The 22,819-nt window shown below is 42.7% G+C and overlaps 5 protein-coding genes across 7 annotated transcripts; 2 read left to right on the forward strand and 3 right to left on the reverse strand.

Moving 5' to 3' along the window:
- Nucleotides 1-2,143: 2,143 nt before the first annotated feature.
- Nucleotides 2,144-8,628, reverse strand: si:ch211-13f8.2 (procollagen galactosyltransferase 2). The gene is made up of 13 exons (XM_040143735.1): nt 8,577-8,628; nt 7,637-7,832; nt 7,196-7,306; nt 6,905-7,022; nt 6,632-6,766; nt 6,312-6,516; nt 5,468-5,587; nt 5,028-5,101; nt 4,834-4,940; nt 3,538-3,670; nt 3,292-3,419; nt 2,956-3,162; nt 2,144-2,824 (listed from the first exon to the last, which is right to left on the reverse strand). Exons 1-13 carry the CDS (start codon nt 8,626-8,628, stop codon nt 2,539-2,541), a joined length of 1,872 nt encoding a protein of 623 aa, XP_039999669.1. The 3' UTR covers nt 2,144-2,538.
- Nucleotides 8,448-11,457, forward strand: tsen15 (TSEN15 tRNA splicing endonuclease subunit). Of its 2 annotated transcripts, XR_005708725.1 has the most exons (5): nt 8,448-8,701; nt 8,785-8,866; nt 9,540-9,675; nt 9,777-10,700; nt 11,356-11,457. XR_005708725.1 is itself a non-coding variant. In XM_040142997.1 (4 exons), exons 1-4 carry the CDS (start codon nt 8,627-8,629, stop codon nt 9,967-9,969), a joined length of 486 nt encoding a protein of 161 aa, XP_039998931.1. In that variant the 5' UTR covers nt 8,448-8,626; the 3' UTR covers nt 9,970-11,297. The 2 variants fall into 2 exon arrangements, 1 of the variants encoding a protein (XP_039998931.1); XM_040142997.1 differs by lacking the exon at nt 11,356-11,457 and having other exon boundaries at nt 9,777-11,297.
- On the reverse strand, nt 11,236-17,476 carry zgc:55943 (uncharacterized protein LOC406337 homolog). 2 transcript variants are annotated; one of them, XM_040142999.1, is made up of 6 exons: nt 17,097-17,476; nt 15,784-15,925; nt 14,342-14,421; nt 13,859-13,929; nt 13,659-13,722; nt 11,236-13,555 (listed from the first exon to the last, which is right to left on the reverse strand). In XM_040142999.1, exons 2-6 carry the CDS (start codon nt 15,872-15,874, stop codon nt 13,538-13,540), a joined length of 324 nt encoding a protein of 107 aa, XP_039998933.1. In that variant the 5' UTR covers nt 15,875-15,925; nt 17,097-17,476; the 3' UTR covers nt 11,236-13,537. The 2 variants fall into 2 exon arrangements, with proteins under 2 accessions (XP_039998933.1, XP_039998932.1); XM_040142998.1 differs by having other exon boundaries at nt 11,236-12,224; nt 17,097-17,473.
- A 44-nt stretch (nt 17,477-17,520) lies between these two features.
- On the forward strand, nt 17,521-19,901 carry sec22ba (SEC22 homolog B, vesicle trafficking protein a). The gene is made up of 5 exons (XM_040142994.1): nt 17,521-17,725; nt 18,343-18,452; nt 18,628-18,788; nt 18,875-19,021; nt 19,316-19,901. Exons 1-5 carry the CDS (start codon nt 17,651-17,653, stop codon nt 19,468-19,470), a joined length of 648 nt encoding a protein of 215 aa, XP_039998928.1. The 5' UTR covers nt 17,521-17,650; the 3' UTR covers nt 19,471-19,901.
- imp3 (IMP U3 small nucleolar ribonucleoprotein 3) lies at nt 19,602-22,419 on the reverse strand. Its single transcript, XM_040142996.1, has 7 exons — nt 22,145-22,419; nt 21,823-21,930; nt 21,538-21,612; nt 21,325-21,404; nt 21,086-21,137; nt 20,840-20,912; nt 19,602-20,630 (listed from the first exon to the last, which is right to left on the reverse strand). The coding sequence occupies exons 1-7, from the start codon at nt 22,279-22,281 to the stop codon at nt 20,604-20,606; spliced, it is 552 nt and encodes a 183-aa protein (XP_039998930.1). The 5' UTR covers nt 22,282-22,419; the 3' UTR covers nt 19,602-20,603.
- Between the last annotated feature and the right edge of the window lie 400 nt (nt 22,420-22,819).

Below are 22,819 nucleotides of genomic sequence, written 5' to 3' on the forward strand. Positions count from 1 at the left end.
CTCCAGTGGGCTCATTACAGATACTCATCATGCAATATGGCACTTTTTTCTTACAGGTGTATTTGGCTGAATAGTGTAATGGCTTGCACTGTTACTATGCTTCTACAAGCAAGCACTGTGGAACTTTGCTAATGTGTTAATAACCAATGGTTTTTAAAACTGCCTTTTCTTCCAAGTGCTTTAGAAAGTGTGATAAAAGAACTGGGTAGTTGTTGTTGTTCTTGTTTTGTGTATTTTAGTGTTTGCTTAGTCCTCCAGGCCATCTCTTGTTGTGGAATTAGTTTATTTTGAATTTTGAAATGAATTTCTTTTCATCTTCAAGATGGGACACACTTCATTGTAGTTCCCAGATCTGTTGACCTTGTTTCCCCTTCACACTAAGATAGATCGAAGATACAAACGTCAGATGTCTTCCTCGCTCATATGTCAAACCATCTTCATATTCCATTTCTCTGTTGATCTGTTGATTTTAACTGGAGATGTACTCATTGAAGCGAATGCAGTGCTTTGAAACTTTGTACACATTTCCTCAGAGGTTCAATCTGTTGACAGTTTTTGGTTGCTGCTGGCAGTAACCTTGAACACATGGACTGTTTTAACAAAGGAACACACACACACAATATACTTGTTTTCTACATTTTGAAATGGATATATATCCTTCTATCTTCTCTCACAGATGGAAGTGTCTTTTCACTGACTCTGTCTGGGTCTCAAAGCTATAATATCACAAGAAGAACATACCTCACTGATGATTTTTTTTTTCTTTTTGCGGTATCTGTACAGCATCCATCCAACCTGTCTTTCAGAAATTCCTATAAAGCCATTGAGCCTTGGGTTTCAGAAGTTTGTTTTTATCAGCTGATGATGGTCTGTTATGTACCCATGTCCTTATATTGTATGTATATGCAACATCACTACTACCTGTGTAGCAGCAGCAGAATTTCTTTTTCCCTGCCTCAATGAACTTCTGTTGTTAATAGACAGTGGTAAATGAATCTACTGGATAAATCCTGCACCAACAGTCCCTGTCATTAAAGCTCGGCAGCTGTTTTAGTTACCAAGGGAAAGACTCCCTGCTGGCTGGGGCAGAAGCTGGAGTGTTATTAATATGTAAAAATACCTGTAGACTGTCTTGTCAATGCAGATATCAATTGAAAGAGCTCAGTCCAAATCTATATGTTCATATCCATGAATGTGGCTTGATGACAGACAAGCATTATCCACTTGGGATTTCATTTTTGCTGCACCGCCTTGCTGAGGAAAAAAAAGCGATAATTTCTTGTCACCACACTAATTCAGATATGCACATTGTACAGAAACGGATGTTTTTTAAATTGATGCCTAATTTTTACATTCATGTAATTTTTAAAATCCTTTTATCAAAGCTTTAGTTAAGGTAAATAGGAGGAACTGTGGAACTAAATAATTGCAACAAGCTGTTTTGATATTTATATTCTCAGGTGTCTAAAATTTTGAGCATTGGAGTTTCAATATTTCCTGCTGTGCAACACCGAAGTACAAGCATGTTTTATTTCTATTGTTATGCTGATTAATTTATTACAAAAAAACGTATCATTTGTGTGGTTTAATTATTCTTTTCATAACTCATTTTGTGATATGGAACAGTACTAATATTAAACGGTTCCATTGTTTGCTTGACATGAAAATACCAGTGCTTTTTTAAAAATAAAAATCCATAAGTCGATCGCTATGTTCATCTTTTTTTTGTTTTGTTCTGTGAGTATTTGAGGAATGTAAAATCCCTCGGCTTATTTTCAATTATGTCTTATTACGGTTGTGTCCTAAACAAATGGCTTTGAATGGCATAATGTCACTAGTGTTGAAAGACAGAAGTGACATCTTGCTCCAGTGATGCACCTGAGGCTGTATCTGAACTTTAAGCTGTGTGTTAATGTGAGTGATAGGGCTGTAGTGTCTCTTTAAAGCCTCCATCTTGGGCTTATTTCTGTTAGACACTGGATCTGCTCTTTTTTTCTAACCTAAACAAAATGTATGGTAGGCGCGCTTTCATGCGATGTATTTGGGGACTGCTGCCACCATGACAAAAAAAAAAAGCTTGTTTTTTTTTTATTAAAATGTGAAAAGTTTTTCATTTTAACAAGATGCTTTTAATGTTATATTCTTATTTTCAGTGTTATGACATTGGGGGGTGGAAGGCTGGATGAGTACCGGGCCCGAAAATCTCCCGTCCTGACTGTGGGTTAGTTTGTAAATATGCGCCAACAAAAGCCCAATATCGACTGAGATGATAAGGGCTATAGGTTGGGTCTTTAAGGGGGTCCTTTTGCTAAAATGTCATTTTTACACCTTAATTATTTGGGTTTTATGCTTTGAGTTTCATCAGATTAACTCTAAGAAAACCTGGGACCAGATAGTATTCGATCCTAGAAAAACTGCACATTGCACAGAAAGGGGGAGGGATAGAGTTTAACGGGACCAGCAGCTAGTTTGTGCCAGGGGTCCCAATCGGGTTGTTAAACTGGCCATGGTGTGTAACATGACATATGTAAGTCCTCCTCAGAGTTCATCTCTGTTCCTACTGGCAGAGGGGGGAGGCACGCCACCACGAGCAGAATGAGGAGCCACATGTCGAAATCCAAGCTCCTCAGTTTCCTGCTCACGTCGGTGTTTGGCCGCGTCTCTGTCCCAGTCTGTATCCACTGCCTCGTCATCCCAGATGGTGGACGTCTCTGTGTCACTAAAGTAGCCAGGCTCGCCGGTGTAGTGTGTGGGGAAGAGCAACAGAGGCTCCACTGAAAATGCTCTCAGGTCCCTCTGCTCAAAATACTGCATATACTCGTCTCTGAGGGGAGAAGGAAGTTGGCATGATAGAAAATGATACACGAGCCATTTTACTTCTCTTTAGACTGAATAAAAAATGCTCCTACTGGTATTCAAAGGCTTTTGAATATATAAACAATAGATGAGACTCACTTGGGGTGCTTGTTGAACATGATAGGTAAGAACTCATCAACAGGAAGCATTTTGTGCAGAGGTTTTGCCTGCAGGAGTTTCTTGGCCCCCTGCAGGGACAGGCCGTAACCCAAGGTCCAGTAGGAGTATCCTGGGTGCACGAGGTTACTGACTCCCTTTACCCAGTACTCTGGCTCCTTCACCTGCAGCCGCTTACGACCCACATAACTTCAGGGAGACAGGTCAGTGAGAGGGGTGTTTTGAGTGAAAGCAAAAATCCCTTCTAAAAGGGTAATGTTAATAAGCCATGGGTTCAGTCAATAAAAAACGAGGGAGATTTTCAAAAAATTCCCTTACATCAGGTCCCAGTCGAGTCCGACTCTCATCACATTGTCCATAATGGCAACCAGCAAACTGCAAAATCTGTGCTCAAATCTCACATCATCCTCCAGCACAAGCACCTGCTGCAGTCCCTGCTGCACCACCTAGGGGGCGACACATAGCCATAATCATCATGGACAGCCTCGAGCTGAACTTGTCTAAACGGCCAGTGCACCGTACATTGAACCGCACTGCAAAGTGCACCATGCACAGTGGCTGTACCTGCTTCCAGATGCCGTAGTGGCTGAGGAAGCAGCCAATCTCCCCTCTAGTCAGCACACGGTCTGAATACGGGTCTTTATACCCAGGCAGCATGTCTATACCCATGGCCTGCAGCTGAGAGGAGTTCAATGCTCTGCGGACAACACAAGCAAATATACTTCCTCATTACCAGTGTAAGACATGGCAGATGTTTCCTGACATTTGGAGCCTTGTTTCTCAGTTCCTACAGTATAATGCTAACGACGCCTACCATGGTTAAATCCCATCTTTAAAGATGCTTGAATTAAAAGTTTTGTGTTTCCCAACACAGAGTCTGACTAAATATTTAAATTCTAATTCACATTTCATCACATAGAAACAGCCTAATGGCAGTGGTACAGACTAAAACTAACTAAATATAATTGCGCTTTCTTCACTTAAACACAGTTTTGAGGTACATGTACTTTACTTGGGTATTTCCATTTTATGCTATTTCATATATACATTTACTCACTCCACTACAGTCATATCTGTCAAATGTATTCTTTGTTTATAGTTACTAGCACTGATGTGAGATCCTTTAAAATATAACGTAGAAATATAAACCACAGTGCAAATTTAATCTGTCACAGGTAATAGTCCTGCATTCAGAATTTTACTTAAGTACAGAAGTATTATCTGCAAAATGTTCCTAAAGTATCAGAAGTAGCCTTATGCAAAATAGCCTCATTCAGATTGTTATGCAACTGTAAAGCTTGCATTAATGTGTAAGCAGCATTTTACTGTTGCACCTGGTCAAGGTTGAGTTACTTTGATCTACTTTACAAACTGTTGGGCATTTGTCTACACAAACCATCAGATTTTAGAGAATTAGAGTTTTCGGCAAAGTGACTAGCAACTCCGGCCGTGGAATAAATGTGGTGCAGTAAATATTTTCCTCTGAAATGTAGAAAGCTGCATAAAATGGAAATAACGTACCGCAGACCTGTTACAGCCTAGTTGTTATATTATACTGCTTGCCACTGGTTACCAGTTACTTTACAGATTCAACTTTTGCATACAAAACAAAATATGATGCATTTTTATAGAATAAACAACCCAACAGTGTGTAAAGGAGTAAAAATAGACTCCACCCGAACCAGCTACAATATTGACTACATATTAATATATCAATAATAATATATTCAAACAATGTAACATATACATTTTGACTGCACAACTTTTACTTGTAATTGAGTATTTTTAAATTGTGTAAACTGTTACTTCCGAATACTACTTCCAGCACTGCATAATGCGAACTGTTACTGTATGTCATACTTGCCATCCACGGCCTCTGTCAATGTGGCGTTGATGCCGAGGACGGCCAGAGAACTCAACATCCTCTCCCGCCGGTCTGAGCGGCGCTTCAGATTGATCAGAAAGACCTGGAGGTGGAGCAGAAGAAAGTGACCATCGATTTAAACAGCACTCTAAAACTGGGACACATCTGCTACTGAAAAATGTATCTGCACCTCATCAAACCCCATCTTTCCTGGTTCTTTATGTGTAGTGTGCACGTACTGTGAAGGCTCCAGGGTGTATTCAACTGGAGGGAAAGTTCACACACACACACACACACACACACACACACACACACACACACACACACACACACACACATTTAATTTGCATTTCACATGAATAGTCAGTTAACATTTTTATAGAACAGTCATTTGGTTTCAAGGGAATTTCTTTTTCTGTGAAATTGTCAAAGAAGAGGGGGAATGAGAGGCAGTGGCCTTTGACGGAGGAGTGAGACATGTGTCAGGACTGTGAGAGCAAAAATGACCAAATATGCTCACACAGACCAGGGAAAAGGGTGAGCAAAGAGTGAAGACAGAGAGCCTTAAAATTCTTCCTGTTATTCTCAGTTAGAGAGTCAGCCGCAGTATAAAACAGAGTAAGTGCTTACTAAGTGCCTCTGTCAGTGTGTGTGTAAAACTCTCCTCCTCCTCCTCCAGTGTCTGGTCTTGCTTGAGGGGCACTGGTAAATACCCATAATGGTCCCTGTTGCACACGTACATCTGGACCCCTGCAGTGGCAGATAAATTTCACCAGTAATGGCTACTATATCATATGGTCTGACATGAAAATTATGCAGTTACATAAATCATAGTCTGCTCTACATGTTATAAAGTGATATGATTATGCTATTATTAAGTAGATCAGTGACAATCAAGTTAATATTTAAGTGCATGTTAATCATATTAATGTCTATAGCTATGTCTTTATAAGCAAACATATGATGTTATTATATTTCATATGGTATAGTTACTATTAGTTTACTTTAATAAAGACTTGTAAAGATAAAGGTGTACTTTAATAAAAATGTTAATTAAGTTAGTGAAGTTTTTCGTCTTTGTTACACATTAAAACACTTTCCCAAATGTACTGTAGTTTTATTCTCAAGATTAATTCCTGATTTCTGGTTTAACATAGGTGTGAGCACAATATATACTAATATATAAAAACAGATATTAAAAATGATCACTTACAAAGTTTCTTTGTTCAATTCTGGATCATGTTTTAAACTATAATCCTGTTTTTTTTGCCTTGTGTATTGAAACATACTGTGATGTGCTGTATATACTGTATTATTTCATCACAACTCTTTCTACCTGACAAGAAAAATATATCACGGTAAAAAAAACACACTGGTTGCCACTAATAACCCCCAACACTTTACCAAAATCATAGAGGAAGAGACTTGTGTGAGTTGCAGCTTAATTTGAAACACATTTTGACAAAGGTCTGACCTGCTTGTCTTGCAGAGAAAGCAAAGACCATGATTTCGTCTAGATGGTAGGGGTAGTGGGGGTGAGGAGGGTGGAAGGCCAACGCTTGGCTCGCAGTCCGCCTCAAGTCCAGCAGGTAGGTGGAGTGCACCATAGGGACTCCAAAGCAGCCCTGCCGCTTCCACTTTCGGATGGGAATATACTCTGGGGTTCGTCTGTAGTAGCCCTATGTGGATATTAAAAGAATTACAACAATCATTTTCCCAGTTTTTAGTCATTGCTATGAGTATTGTAGAATTTCTATGGTTTGCATGTCTGTTTTGGTCTCTAAGAAACTGTACCTGAGGAGTAATGCCACACCAGAAGTTGGAATAAAGACCTCTTGATTCCAACATGGGTGCCACAATTGTAAGATTCTCTGCCATCATGTCAGACAGGACTTGGTGGTTTGTCAGCAAGATGTCACTGTCCACAAACTGAGGGACAAAGAAATAACATTAATACTGTAGATGACAGAGTGGTGATATGATACACCAGATACTGTGACAGTGGATAAATTCTCTCAACAGTCGGATTCATAGTTCTTTGTGTCTTAGGGTCTTTTACTAGCTCACCAATATGTAGTCAGTCCAAAGTCGCCTGGCAGCGCTGAGCGCTTTCTGCTTTAACTTCATCACATGGGTGAACCGAGAGTCGGGCCAGTGTTTTGGACCCTGCTCATCTGCATAGGAGCTGAGAGAACGAGAGTCAGACAGAGTAATGAACTGAATTTGTTAGCATCAGAAGATCAGAGGGGATCGGGTTTACTGCCACTCCATTACATCTGTGGTTTAACAGTATCAGGGTTATGGATAAGAAACGGAGTTTCTGCCTCAGAGACATTTTATTTGGTAGCAGTGGTTCACCTTGGTTGCTCCATGGGTCTCCACTCCACAGAGTGGTACAGGTGCTGGACTCCTTTGAGCCACTCCTGAAGCATGGCGGTGCTGTTGTCCACACTGTGGTCAGAGGCTGCCCTGAGATCACAGAGAGTATTACTCAACACCTCTTTGTGTCTTACTTTCTGTCTGTGTGTAGTTTCCTCACTTGTCTGAAAACGGCTTCTTTGCTGATGAGCAATAATGCCAAATGCCAAGAATGACATTTACACAGTGCAGTTAAACGGGCCAAAAATTGGCTCTAATGTCACTTTTGCGTAATCCTACTGATTATGACTATTGCTTATTGTCTTGTTCTATCACCTCTCCCATAAACCAAAATTTCAGTGAACGTTTTCCTACTGTTCCCAAAAAGATTTACGCATGTTTCAATTAACTGATCAATGCACCAAATACATTTTACTTTACCAGATGGCAATTCTGTCCTTTGGATAGTCCAGTCTGTCAATGCATCCCAAGAAATAAGGGAGGCTGTGCTGTGCGTTGCGCGCGAGGATGGTGATCAGCACTGTGGGCTTCAGCGGGGAGGACTCTCGCTGGACTGGTTGTAGGAGATGATCAGCTGGCAGCTCATCTGTGCCGGAGTGCAGGAATAGCCTTCCCGCTAAAATCACAAAAAATAATCTGAATCCCACAAATTCACAAGACATATTTCCAGCAGGGCACCTTTATGTCACTGTAGCCTCAGACTGGTGCAACTGAGAGAGAGAGATAGACTCACACACACATGATAAAACACACACACACACACACACACACACACACACACACACACACACACACAAACACACACAGAGTGAGAGAAAGAGAGAGAGAGAGAGTCTGAAGAAAGCTGAGGTTAGTTCCAGTACCCTAGCTCACAAAGATGTTTGGAAAGTTAACTTATTAATGATGTCTAATGTTGAAAAACAAATCTAACCTCAAAGTCCATTTAGTAGCTGTTCTGGAGCTCTCAGTCATGTCACGCATCTTCATGTCTATAGTAGGCAGAATACTTGCAAAGTTGTCATGAATATGTTCAAATATCCATTTCGGTCTGAGTAGTTTACGGACTTCTTGCCCATGTTGGCTTTTAAAATAAAGTGTTTCACGTATTTATAACGAATTAATCACTGAGTATCATTAATTTTTTTCTCTATTCTGATTTAATTTGTAAATATATTCATGAAACGAAATGTACTGAGTTGGGTCTGTAAGGCAGCTGCCGATGCCACTGTGACAGGCTGCGCGGAACATGAGAGTAGAGGGTTTTCCCGACCCGGACGCCTTTCGCTGTAGCACGCCGGCAAAACCTGTAAACAGCTCTCTCGCATGCCGCGACAGCAGCAGCATTGTCCCGACACCAGACCGTGGTTAGTGGAGCCAGCGTTTAGCTCGTAGACACGTTCCGAGCTCGACATGTCTCAGGCGCCAGACAGGGCCGCGGTGTCAGATAAACCTCCACCTCCGAACTGGATCCTCCAGCATCCGGCGGTGAGTGTTCGAGGAGCTCCGTGCTGCGAGCAGCGCTCCGGTGATGAGTCGTGCGGTAACCGGTGTTTTTTCCTCTGTGCTAGTATCAGCAAATGAAGAACCTGGAGGTCGGGGACAGCGCCCAGCTGCATGCCGCTTTCCTCGTCTACATGGATCTCGCTGAGGGTGAGTGTGACAAGACTTCGAAGACGTTACAGGAGCCGGTCTTCTTGGTTGGTGTGTCTTGTTTTATTCGGTTGTGTGGGTCAGAGGCAGAGCCGCATTCAACAGGAGGGTAGCACTTGTTCAGCCAGTCAACGGATCCATTCGATTTCTTGCAGAATTTACCAGCGAACATGATGGTCTAAATCCTGGTTCAAAGCCTTTGCAACAGTTAATACACAAGTCAAGTGGGGAAATGCAAAATGCATTCACTTTATTTTTATTTAATTCATATGATTTTTTTCTAAAGACAACGGCAAAAGTAATAGAACTAGCCTTTAATTTCCAACAAGTGTAGTTTATGTGTAAGTGCAGAACGCAAACTCTTCCTTTGTTTATTAAAACTTCCTTATTCCCAAAAAAAGTACAGATGACGCGGACTCTGTGTCCTCGGCGGGAGCTACAACCCTGTTCAATGGCAATTTCAAGTCCAAGGGAGATGAAGGTTACCCGTTTGAGACATAAAAGTCATATCGACCTTTCACTCCCTTTAAAATCGATACAAGTGAGGCCAGGGTTAAAGGATGAAAGTTGCTGACACCACAGTACCTTCCTTAGTCTCTGGCACCGATGCCTTCATAGACCAAGTAAGGCTACCGCTCTCACACACTCACGCTGTGCTGCTTGTTCTCCACAGTGCGTCGGTGGAAAGAGGTGTCTTATGTCAAGAGTCCTGAACTGCAGGCGGTTTTGTTGGAAGGGAGGGAAAAGGAAGGAGCACCCATCCAGACTGTCCTTCCTCTGCCTGTTCACCGATCTGTGAGCCACAAAAGGTGATGAGACCCTGGAGAAGCTCTCCAGCGTGCTGCTTTTTTTTGTGATCTTCCCAATTTTTCACAATTTACAATTATAATCCTCCTCCTCTGCTGCGCAGCATACGGCATGTGCTGGACAGAGGCTTTCCCGTGCTGCTGTGTGCGGTGGCATCGGACTCCACCCTGGTCTACCAGAGGATGACTGATGGGTTGGTGACACCCGACCCTCCCGCAGGCCCCTTCCAGGATGTGGGGCGGCGGCAGCACCGAAAGAGGCGGCAGCAGCACTCAGCAGCTGGAGGGAGAAGATGATGAACCTTGAAGGTTCAGAAAGGGAAAGGCTGAAAGCTCGTCGGTCGGTGTGTCTGTCTGCGTAAGCTACCTTTCAGATAAACACAAGGACAGACGGACAGTATGGAAGCAGGTGCAACTGGACCCCTCCACGATACCCCTCCGGTTGGTGTATGTGGCTGTAGGCCCAGCTTGTTATTCCCTGCTACTAAGAAAACACTGGCTTCATCCAGCCGGTGGAGTCCTCTTCGGGGATTTTTCAAAAGAAGCTCTAACTCGTCGTCACCAGTTGCATGTCTATGGGCTGTGAACCAGTCAACCAAAGAGCGGGTTATATGAATCATTTTCATACATTGCTCCAGATTTGCTGCAGTGATGGGATTAACCGCCATTATGCCATTTAGCAGGGCATACATTTTTTTTCCCTTTTTTTTTTTTAACTGGACTGAGGCCGATACAGATATTGATAGGGATATAGAACATGATATAAACAAGCATTTTTGATAAATATCCCTTGAGTGTGGTTGTGACGGAATTGTGACTTTAAATAACAACCAGACACAGTTAGTTTGTCCCTAAATAAAGGTCGATTTTGCTCTTAATCATATTTTGTTAAAAACACGTGTACCTTATTTTGAAAGGATCATTGTCAGATGTGAGAAACGGAAATGGTAACTCACGGAGATTAGCTTCAAATATAGCTAACAGGAGAGTGTAGTCTGAGTTTAGCTTCAGTCGAAAGTGGTAACAAGGTATGTTTGATGATGATTCATATCCATGTAAGGATTTTAGGTCCGTTTTTTTGTTCCTGAAGTTTGCTAACTTCGAGTAGCTCAGTAATGTTACCGGAGCCGCGGTCACCTGCAGATTTGTAACGTTCGCTTATTTTCCCGCTTCTCTGCGTTTCTTTGTCTGTTTAGTTACCGCGTACCTCTGTTTAACAAACCAAACATATTGTAGACCATCATCTTTTACAGTTGGAAAATAAACTTGTCGGTGGGTCCCTGGTGGACAAACTGTGCAATAGCAGCACTTTACAAAACAAAATTACCTGACATATCTTTAGGATTTCTCTGGTGCCATTTCTCTTCACTTAACGGCGGACATATACGACGGTAATGAAATCTCCGATAAGCTAAAACTGCCTGATAAATATCTAATGTGGTAAAATGGTGTGTACTTTGAATAATCCCACCCCTGGCTGAGCTCCACTGGGCCGTTCGCATCGGCTGCGCTTCTACCTGTGCTGCCATGTTCTTGCTCAAACAACAGTGTCGGCCGCGTGGATAAGTTACTCAAAACACTTTTATTTTTCTAGAAAAACAAAAATTCAACTTAGAAACCGAACACAACAACTTAACACCGGTGAGCAAAATTACAAATTCAAACTAATATGTGATGTTGCAGTGTCCACCTCGTGGGGTTAACATGGAACAGATGCCGAAGCAGGACACATCAGTAAGCCTGCTGTGTGAGTGCATGTGTGCCTTTTTAATGGTGCAGCAGTGTCTCAATGAGAGGAAGGACTTGGACTACATGGGACAGAGATTTTACAACACTTCAACCCTGAGCCTTATTCAACATAAATACTCTACATCATAACAGAAACAGACATGGACAGACAAACGCACTGCACTGGCCGACGTGCTGTAGAAAAGAGTTTCATACTGTGTCTTGGAATGCGGGAAGTTTCCAACCTGTTGGCTTTTCAGGGAGGCATTCAAGAATGAAATGTTCAAAAAGACGCAGATGGAGACGTTATTTTCACTTTGACTCGGTGTCCACAACAGCGCTGGTCGTCGCCGCTGTTGGGAAATTTAGTTCTGCAACTGTCTGTGTTTCAAATGTCTACAGGACATCTCAGTGACAGCCATGTATATTGACCTTTCTGGAGTTCTCCAAGCAGGGAAAGAAAAGCAAGTGTTTCTTAAGATCCCAAGATTTCAGTGGCGTCATCAAGAAAGTTCTCTCCCTTCGGAGATCTTTGCAAACTTACAAATACTGAACCGTCTTTAGTTGGTTTCAGTCTTTCTCGGGGGTTATTCAGAGAAGCAGGCTGTGAGCAGGAGGGCAAAAGGTGCTTGATTTGAGTCAGTAATCCATACTTTCCAGGTGTGTACATACAAGGGACAGTGAAAACAAGACGGAGTCCCCCCTGGACATTGGTATCGGTCCATCTGTAACACTGGGATCACAGTTCCTCTCATTCTGGGACTGATGGATATACGACCACAGTGCTATGTCATCTCCTCCTCCTCTGAGCAGTAGTCCCGGCCCTGGAGACGTAACGGAGAGATGTTGATGTTCATTCATTTTTATTTGATGATGTGTATTTCTTATTCCAAAGGATGCCCCTAATAAAATTAGCATCACAATATTACTGTCATTCCAATGTTTATATCAAAAAGAGCTGAGGTAAATGCAGTAAAAATCACATGTAAAATGATCAAAGTCAGAATGAAAGTAATTCAATCTAAAAGAAACAGTAAAGACTTATTTCCATTATGGTCCTTGTTATAAAGAGCAAGCTCTTCTTTCTAGACCCACCACATTAAAATTACTTACCATTAGTAGGCTTGAAGAACAAAAATAAAATATAGGACTACAGGACATGTTGAATTTCAGCTCATTTTTGTCTAAACTGGAAAAAATGTGGCTCTGTCATTCTTACCACAGCTTTTTTCATCTGCGCACACACACACACACGCAAATATATACAGGCCAAAAGTGAACACAAAACATTTTCTCTGGGAGTTATTGAAAGGCACGTAGGAAACTACGGACAGAAACCAAAACAGAAAGAATAAGTCTGGCCTTATTTTATATGAAACAAATCCCATTACAACGCAGACTGCTTCTCAGTACTTCCTGACTTCCCTACCCTCTCTGTGGCTCTCATCTCCAAGCAAACGTGTTCCTTCTGAGGACCTAAATCTTTTAAAAACAGGTCAAAAGTATTCATTAAAAAAAAGACAAAATAATGTCCCATAAACACACCTGGCCACCGTAGTTTTTAACCATCATTACTCAAACAGGAGCAAATAAGGTATTTTTTGGGGACTATTTTTAGCTGCAGATTAATACACATTTGTTTTGCTGGTGAGTATTTCCAGCAGCAGGATGGTGTATGTGGGATTGACTCAAAATACACCACAGTGCCTGTGCTCAGTGTAATGTAGGAACATTTCAGCCAGTGCAACAGCGTGGCTCATACACTGCATGTGAGAGGAATAAGCAGGAAAGCTAGATCGGACTTCGGATACACATTATACTTGTTGGCAGATTTCATTTATTGTTGCTTTTAGACTTTTCATGGCATTTGTTGACAATGAGAAAAATATAGAAAAATGCCAGTCTTATATATTTTGATACACAGGATATAACTTAACAGAACAATAACACTCCCTTAGAGGCCCGGGTCATAATTCATTTAAACCACTCCTCCCTGTGACCAGATCCAGTCGCACTGCAGCACTGTCCGTAAACCCTGTTCTCAACAATACTACTTTAAATAACCGCACTATCGGAAAGCACTGGGCGAGACAGATTGAGGCTCTTTTGTGGTATCATCGTGTCATCTGCCGTGTCCTCACTTGCTCCAGATTTGCTGCAGTGATGGGATTAACCGCCATTATGCCATTTAGCAGGTGCTTTTTGCAAAAACACAAAATCCAAAAGTGATGCTCCGGGGATGGCCTGTCATTCCTTACCTTTTCAATTTTCTCATCCAACATCCTGAAGAATTCTTGCTGACTCTCTGAGGAGTGGATGCTCCTGCAGGGAAACATGGCACAGCTGGTTAGAGCCTCGCAGTGTAACTTGGGACATGATGAAGAGTTAGATGAGGACTGAACATAACAGTCTAACACATTACCAATACACAAAAACAGCATCAGTCAGTGACACTTACAGTATCTTTTCATTTCCGTTTGATCCTGCTTCATCCATAAGTTGACCTTTACCAAGGAGAGCACTTTTCTCCTGTAGGACACCACACAATGAAAGTACACATCAGCCATCTGATCAGATAGTTCTTACTCTATTCCATTATACAGCTGAATGGAGAACAGTGCTCTAACATTGACTTATATCATTTCATAATCATGGTATTTTAAACACAGCTGTTTATATGAACTAAATAAGTTTGAAAAGAGTTATTAGAAAATATTTATATCTACAAGTGCTTAACCTTACATAGCAAATGTCTAGTATCAATGGAAACCATTATCTTCTAGCATTATTGTGTTACAACTGTTTTTGTTTTTTGCTCATTATTGTGCAAATGTGTGCTGCACGGTGCTATGAAATCTGATCAGAATACAGTAACTGTCCCATTAGAGACCAAAGAAAAGAAAAGAAAAAAGAATACAAAGAAAACAATAGAATCACGCACGGTGCTGTCCTGGCCGTCCACTCCTCCCTCTTCGCCACTGATGTACTTGACTTTCTCCACTCCTTTCATCTTGTACTCATCTGTAACAGAGTGGGAGACAGAGAAGCAGAGAGGAGCACATCTCCTCTTATTAATACACGGCAGCAGGGGCCGACGCACTCCCAGCCACTCTGATCAGCACAATCCTCCGGGTTAATAGTTCTCACAGCTCAGTACTTGGCAAAGTAATTATGTGCTCGAATTCTCACGCTCCAGAATAAATCCCCTCTTAACAAAGGTTGGCAAGCAGCAAACACATGAGCTGTCAGGCCGATTCTCCTCTTTGCTCTGCCTCTCCATCTTTTCTCTCACACATGCACAGCCCCCTCCTCCATCTCACTCCCACGCATTCAGAAAGAAATGGCATTACAGATATGATGCGTAGTAATGATGCCCTGATGGACACACACGTGTTGTAACACATCACATTAATATTGTGGAAGGTACGCTTATCGTAGCTCACAGTTTTTTAAGTCCTCATTGTTAATCGGTAGAAGGTATGTTTTTTGATACAACTTTTTCTTAGGAAAAACTTTAAATTAAGTTGGTGTCGACACTTCTTCGTTCACAACTTCTGAAAAGAGATTGTTTTTCAGATTTTTACATTGCTTGAAAACTGAAATATTCTAGGTCTTAGCAGTGAAGTACAGAGTTAAGAGTTATTAAGTGAGATAAAGTTATGTTTTTCATATACTTTATTTATTTTATTTAAAAATAAATAAGATATACCGCACATAAGATGAAACCGCTTTAGTTGGTAATCCACTAATTGACAGAAAATCAGCAACAGTTTTGAGTCACATTTCAAGAAAAATGCTAAATCTTTACTGGTTCTGCCTTCACCAATGTGAAGTTTTTGATTTTCTCTCTTCTATATCATAAACTGAAGATCTTTGGGTTTAACGCTGTCGGCCTCGGAAGACAACAAAAGGCTCTGGGAAATTAAGATGGGAGTTTTGTAGACCAAAGCAATTACTCAATAAACTGAGAAAACGATCCTCAGATGAACGGATCGTGAAATGAACTGTTAGTTGCAGCCCTGGACACGATTCATTTGAAAAATGAGGGTAGCACCTTATTTAGCTCCAACTGTTTGGCCTTTCATGTGCAGCTGGCTTTAGTAAAGCACTCATTAAGAGGCCCATCATTATCTGACAACATCAGGACCAGGGCTTAACAAGTCCCCAACGGTCCACTCCAGCCCCACTGAATACCGCTAACAGTATTTCAAAATTCTTGACAAAAATTAATAAAACTTAACATTGGCTTCTTCTTATTTTATTGAATATGCCCGTGTTGGTATAAATGTGAGCTAGTTTGTAAAAAGGTATTGCAGACTGGGTTCGAAAGGGACCCCCCTGTCAGCAGTGACTGACTGTGATGTGTGCAGGTAGCAGACTGACCAGAGAGCAGGTCCCCGTTGCTGTAAGCCTTATTCTGGCTCTCCTCACCGTTGGGCACGGCAGACACCTGCTTGGCAGAGGTGCAGCCCATCTCCTCCTCTTCAGCTGCTCTCCTCCTCACTCCTGAGCAGGACAGGCGCACCTGGGGGGACAGGCGTGACGGGAGAGACCGTGTGTGGTTAGATACGTGCAGACCGGGAGTTCCCGAACTCATTTTGTGAGAAAAAAAGACCACCAGGCAGAAGAGCCTCGGATCTCAGAACAGGCCTCTTTTATGAAGGTCTTGTCTCTGGGGCAATGATCTGAGGAGCATCTGTGGAGAGCGCGGTCTCTCTCTCTCATCGCCACAGCCACCAGGACCTCGTACAGGAAAGGAAGTAAGCCCGTGGTCATTTCGCAGAGGAGGAAAAATCCCCTGGACTCCGGCTCGTCAACCGCTGATTTTTTCACGATCATTTAGTCGCGCAGCGCCCCGCCCTAGGATTAAAAGACGCGGGGCATCTCCATCGATCCCCGAAAAGACAATAAAAGAGACGGTGTCTCCGGGTTGTGAGTCACGCACACGCCGGTCTGGGAAAACACCAGTGAGAACGTGCGCACGGCGGTGCCAGCTGCGCCGCAACAATAAGGCCTTTCAAGCTGCGAGGATGCCCCGGTGCCAAGCCACCGGGACATTTCATTAGTGAAAGAAGGGTTTCTGTGGCGCCCGGGGGATTAAACCGTGGCCTCGCACAAGTACTCCCCCCCCCCCCCGTCATATCGGCCTGCGAGACCCGCAGCAATATGGCTAACACAACAGTGTGTGAGACCACATTACTTGATTGCAGACTAAGTGCTTTGCACCAGGCTCCGGGAAACGCAGAGTGATTGTCCCCCATACGGTTCGGTGGATCCGTAACGCACTGGCCGCACAGCTGAGTCCAGCTGCAGAGTCAGCTGCTCCTCACACGCCGCTACCCTCCACTCTCATTTGAACATTTATATAGAGGAAAAGCTGCGGCTGCATCCTGTGACCGGTGCATCACTTGGCCATTTCAATTAACTCGAGGCAAGCAAACAATAAACAAGAGGAGTAAAACGAGAAAATGCATTTCCGTTAAAATGCCGAAAAATGTTAACCGCCGTCTAGTTTCACGACATCGCAGAAAGGGGGAAAACGATCAGGGTTCCTCCTACAAATAATAACAGAAGGTGCGAAAAGAGCAGCCATTCCACGGCCAGCAGGAAACGCCGAGGCGATTACCACACAGACGGAGCCAAATAAACAAACAATAGATTGAGAAATAAATGCTAAAGGAGTGGGGCGAACGTACCTGTGTAGTTTACCCATGCTTCGGAGCTCCGTCCTCTGGTTTCAGTTCAGGGAGGCTTTACTCCAGACGGAGGACCCGCAGAGACCGCATCTGCACCGCCGGGCTCTCTACGGGCATCAGAAGCAGTCGAGGAGCAGTCAGTCCGTCTAGCAGCCGTCTGGTCGGGCTGCTGGGGCTCCTAGCCTGATAACTGTGTTAAAGTGACGAAACACCGGAGCGAGTCGAACTACTGCTGATATCAATTTCGACTAAAGATTTTTTTTTCCCCCCCAAGAAACGTCTATTATTGGCGGAACACAAAGCAAACCCACTCCGTTTTCCATGCGATTTTGGAAGCGTATCCTGCCTCTCTATGCCGTGGAAAATTGACGACGAAGTTGCATTTTCGTCGGTTGCCACTCGGGCCCCGTTCGCCGACGCACCGCGAGCTTCCGTCCAGCTCATTCCTTCTGCATCACCGAAGTTGGCAGCAGGAACACTCCCGAGTCGCCCAAGTTCAGTTTTCTCGGGCAGAAGCGGCCGTCGACGCCGCTGAACACCGACCCTCCATCGACATGATCTTACTAACAATGATCGCGCGCGTAGCGGACGGACTGCCGCTTGCTGCGTCCATACAGGGGGACGAGCAGGTACGAATCGCCTCCCTATACGAAGAGAACGACACGCGAAGCTCCATTCAAAAACGGCGATGTTTAATGACGGCTAGCTCATCCGCAAAGGTGGAGAGTAGACCCCCCCCGAAACAAATCTGATACCTGTTTTTGATCATTGGTAGTACATTGGAAAGCTCAGCACATCACTAATAATAGTTTGTTTAATAAAACTATACATTAATTTTGAATGCAAAGGTCAGTTAGCGATAACGTACTTAGTGAAATTTCTATTGCACATCGCCACGTGTACATTTATTTACTTAAGAGATGTGGGAATAAAATGACAACCCCTTTAAAGTTTTGCTAGATATATTTTAAAAAGAGCTAATTGCACGGTTTGGTGTTTAGCGAAAAAAAATATTGTAAAAATGGTCCAGACTTGAGTGAATGTAACGTTAGCTCCGTCCGCCAATAAGCAAGAATCTTCCAGTACAGTAGAGAGTCAAACGTATTCATCTCGGTCCGGAAACGTTATGGTCCTTCGGACCGTTTGTGTTGCTCAGTTATGATTGGTGATATAATGTTGTACATCTGCCATACAACTCAACGCATGTCAGTCCTGACTACAACCTGTTGTCGTTTACCTCTGTCAGTCAGGAAGAGATCTCCAGCAGTACCAGGGCCAGGCCAAGCAGCTGTGCCGTAAACTGAATGCTCAGAGCCCGGATCGCTGTACCCTGGAGGCCGGCGACATGAACTTCCAGTAAGTTCACACAAGTGCTGTTGTGCAGTTAAAGGGTATTGCGAGAGGAGAAATCCGACCTGAAACACAATCCAAGTCTTCCTCCTGTAATATTGTACACTTATGTTACATGTATTACCGGGCATCAAAGTCATTATATATATATATATATATTGTTTTTGATTCTTGTTTTAAGCTATTTAATAGCACAGGGTGTGTGCTACCTGTCCCTCTGCGAGGCTTCATTTCCCAAAAAGCTGGCTTTTGCCTACCTTGAAGACCTCCACAACGAGTTCTATGACCAGTATGGAAGGAAAGTACCCACAGTCACGAGGCCATACTCTTTCATCGAGTTTGGTAAGACTGGTTGTGATCTCTTTGGAGCACATTGTCTCTGCAGAAAGAATAAAAACCTTGACTGTTTCCTACATGCGTTGTTCCAGACACATACATCCAGAAAACAAAGAAGACATACGTTGACAGCAGAGCCAGGAGGAACCTGGGCAGTATTAACACGGAGCTACAGGATGTCCAGAGAATTATGGTGGCAAATATTGAGGAAGTTCTGCAAAGAGGAGAAGCTCTTTCTGGTATGTACAGGAATAATAATAATAATAAAAATCAGTCCTGGCAAGGGTAGCATCAAAAAACACAAGGGACAAAATGTCAAGAATACTTGGTAATTAACTGCTACTTTTGTGAAAGTTGCAGTACTAGATTTTCTTTCTACAGGTCAGGAAGGTTCCGATTCAGTAAATTATGTGGGTAGTTTGTGGCAGTGTTCTGGATTGCATCATCTTGTTGCACCAATTTTCAAAATGAAAAGTACGTTTATTGATAAACAGACGTTCCAGTTCATTAGTATTTGCATTTTTCCCCCGCAGCTCTGGACACAAAAGCCAGCAATCTGTCTACCCTGTCGAAGAAGTACCGCAGCGATGCCAAATACCTCAACACTCGCTCCACGTATGCCAAGGTGGCTGCTGTGACAGTGTTCTTCATCACGCTCATCATCTATGTGCGATTCTGGTGGCTCTGATGGACTCTCAGACAAGGACTTTGATATTAGGGAGGAGGTGTCTCCTTGAAAACACGTTTTAAGCGGATCCTATTACATTTCCCACGGGGTGCCTTAGGGGGGGCAAAGGGGTCAAAGACAGTCTATCCGTGTTGAGGGTAAATGTTCTCCCTGTGCTTTATTCAGCTTTGAGTGATGTTAAATATACAGTCAAAACTGAGCCATTGGTTTGTGATGGGAAGCAAATGCTTTATGGTGACTTCTGTAACTTTTACTGGAATATAGAGAGAAGGTGGTGACACATTGGTACAGGGGTTTCAGGATTCGAAGAAACCATGTACGTGTATTCAGAGGTTTTGTGAAAATTCTTAATGTGATAACAGAATGTGTATAGTTCAGAGTTTACACTGTAACAAAGTCTTATTGAAAACATTAAATATTTATCAAATTGACAGTTTCTACTTTACAACTGTGTGTATGACAAGTTATGATAATATCATGAACAATCGGTCCTTCTCTTTATGGTGTACACACACACACACACACACTTGTAAACCAGCATTTCCTCGTTCAAATAACACTAACGCAGGCAGCTCATGTTCTCACACAGAACACATTATGCAGAGCAAACAACATGGGAGTTTCAGGAGAAGCGACAGTCACACCTACACAACTGTGAAGGCTCTCTGTATTACTAGTGTTGGAATGGCTTATCTTAAAAAAAAAAAAAAAAAAATGAAGAGGGAAAAACAGACTGTGCTCTTGTGTCACAGGTGGCTGCGCAGGTTTAGAGATAAGCGTCAAAAGGTGATTTCAACAGGCACCAATACAGACTCAGATGAATCACGCCACTTCCAGAATCAAAGGCTTTTTGGATGATCAACCGTCAGTCGATCAGATTTCAGTTGCAGCTTTTGAGGACATCAAAAGGGAGGCGTTCAGTGAACAATGTAAAGCCTGGAAGTGCACTCCTGTCCTTGCTCAACTAAGTAATGGCTCCTGAGGAGATGGAAGCACTTGTTTTCTCTCCACTATTTCCAAAGTGATGGGAGATTCGGACTTGGTTGTAGAGTAATTCATGCCGCAGTTAAAAGAGCAGAGTTCTTGTCCTTTTTCTATCCTCCAGGGCGATAAATGGATATCAGACAACAGACTTATGCCACCAGATCAAAGTCATCTCTCTGCAAAAAAAAAAAAAAAAACCCTGGTCATTTATGTAACATTAGAATTATGCTTCAGCCCCCTAGAAATGATCAAAACACTTATGTGTGCCTTTTATGACTTGGATTCAAATACTACGCGGTCATTTGCTTGAAACTATATAATTGTAGCATTTTTCCTTCAACAACTATAAGGGGATTATGTAACCAGATTCTGAAAACTCACTCACCTCATCATTATAATTCATGACATGCTGCTTGATCTTGGAGGATTCCACCCAAGTGACAAAATCTTCCATATTTCTGAAAAAGTAACAGTAACAGGGTCAGTATTTGATCACTTGAGATGCATGTAAACGAACACGTTGGCTGTTAGTCTTTTCTGCTTTTACAGAATATACAGTTTGTGTAAAAGGGTGTTAGCTACATCAAGTCAAAAGAAATGTAAAAGGACAGAAGTACATGTGGACACCAACCTTGTGACTAGAAATGCTGGGTCTGTGACAATGTCTGGGCCAACACGCACATCTGAGACTGAGTCAAGGTCAACTACTGCAAAACAAATTATACCCTCAGACATACACAAATGTAGTTAATATCCAAAAGGTACTATAAGACTCAAAGCTTCACAAAGAACAAAAGAAAAATAACCTAAGAAACAAAGTACATTACGAGCTGCTTACAGCTCGTAAACAGCTGCAGTGTGAAAGGATACGTCCCTGTTCAATGAAGGTGATGGCGGTCTTCAGGTTCTGAGCCATACGAAGGTTCAACATGATGCTGGGCAGCCTCCTCCTGCAGGAGGCACGCAGGTGATTGGAATGACAAGAAAACAGACAGGCGATGGATGGTGGCAGCTGTGGACTGAGTGAGAGTGTAACGTATCGACAGTCACGCATCCTGTATAACGGGAGGTGTGACTATTTACCTGCAGAAGGAAGAAGCTGTGACTTTCTCTGTGAGGGAGAGATTCTGTTTGGTGGGGATGAGGCCGATGCTGTACCTTGTGCGAAGAAACAACAAAATGGTCCGTGTGAATGAGCCGTGATTTTATACTGAAACCTGGGCCACCGTGCATCAGCATGTACCGATATCCATAATGTGTCAGTGCAGGTGCTGACAAGACCGGTGAAAACTACAAACTTCCATGGATGTATGAATGATATTAGTATACACTGTTATCTCAACAAGGCCATCACACCCACACACTCACAGTTTCTCCAGTAGTCGATGCGTACTCTGAGCCCTGAAGCCATCCTTCTCGTCCAGGTCTCGGATTTTCTGGGCCAGATCTCTGATGTTACGACTCAGCTTGTTGTACCTAAGACATTGGGGAGAGGGAGGGGGGGCTATCAACACTGTATCCAGGTTTATGTGTCAATGCTACATGTCAACCGCTCAGCTGAAAAAAATACCCCAATGTGTCTGAAGTTACACTTCGAATTTACGCAAGTCTATGGCTGTATTGGTACAATGTTTAGGGGGATGGCTCACAGGGTTCACTGGTCGCTAACAGTGACCACGCACACACTCACTTGGTGTAGTCCTCCCTCTTCTCAATGTGGTACTTTCGCAGCACCTTGACCTCGTGCAGATTGTTGTCCACCTCCCAGTTGATAAAGTCCACCTTCTTCAACAGCTTCTGTTCGTGATACTTTAGTTTACGAACCATTTTTACACCCTTCGCTAGCTAAAGCCGATTTATTTACAAGTCTGGCCCCTTCACACGCAGCCCGAGACGGTAACGCAGGAAACACGTGGTCTGCTTCTGCTTCTTCTTCTTCTTCTTCGGCGACAATGTCAGGTCAAACTTAAGTTGAAAGCGCCATCTACTGCGCGTCAATATTAAACATTAAATTGACCTCCTGTTATAAAAAACATGTCCTAATTTAGTTCACGCTTTATTCACAACAAAGAGGTATAAAAGCAGCCATACAAAAATACGGTGGAATCGTTTGATGAACGTTATTTAAACGAACGATAGCGGGGTTATTAAATTAATTAAAATGTATCTATTAAGGTCAAATTTTAAAGTTCTATGAGTTTATTAAACCAAATATAAAATATAAAACGATATATAATCTTCTGAATTTATTATTGCTGATATCTTTAATTGTAAGGTGCCATGAGTTTCACAATAAAACGTTGGCAGTGTTTGGATCCGGACCACGTAGATTTGTGGAGGTTCGGGTGTGAAATTTACCCGGAAC

The sequence above is a fragment of the Xiphias gladius genome, chromosome 14 (assembly GCF_016859285.1).
Source record: "Xiphias gladius isolate SHS-SW01 ecotype Sanya breed wild chromosome 14, ASM1685928v1, whole genome shotgun sequence".
NCBI lineage: Eukaryota > Metazoa > Chordata > Actinopteri > Istiophoriformes > Xiphiidae > Xiphias > Xiphias gladius.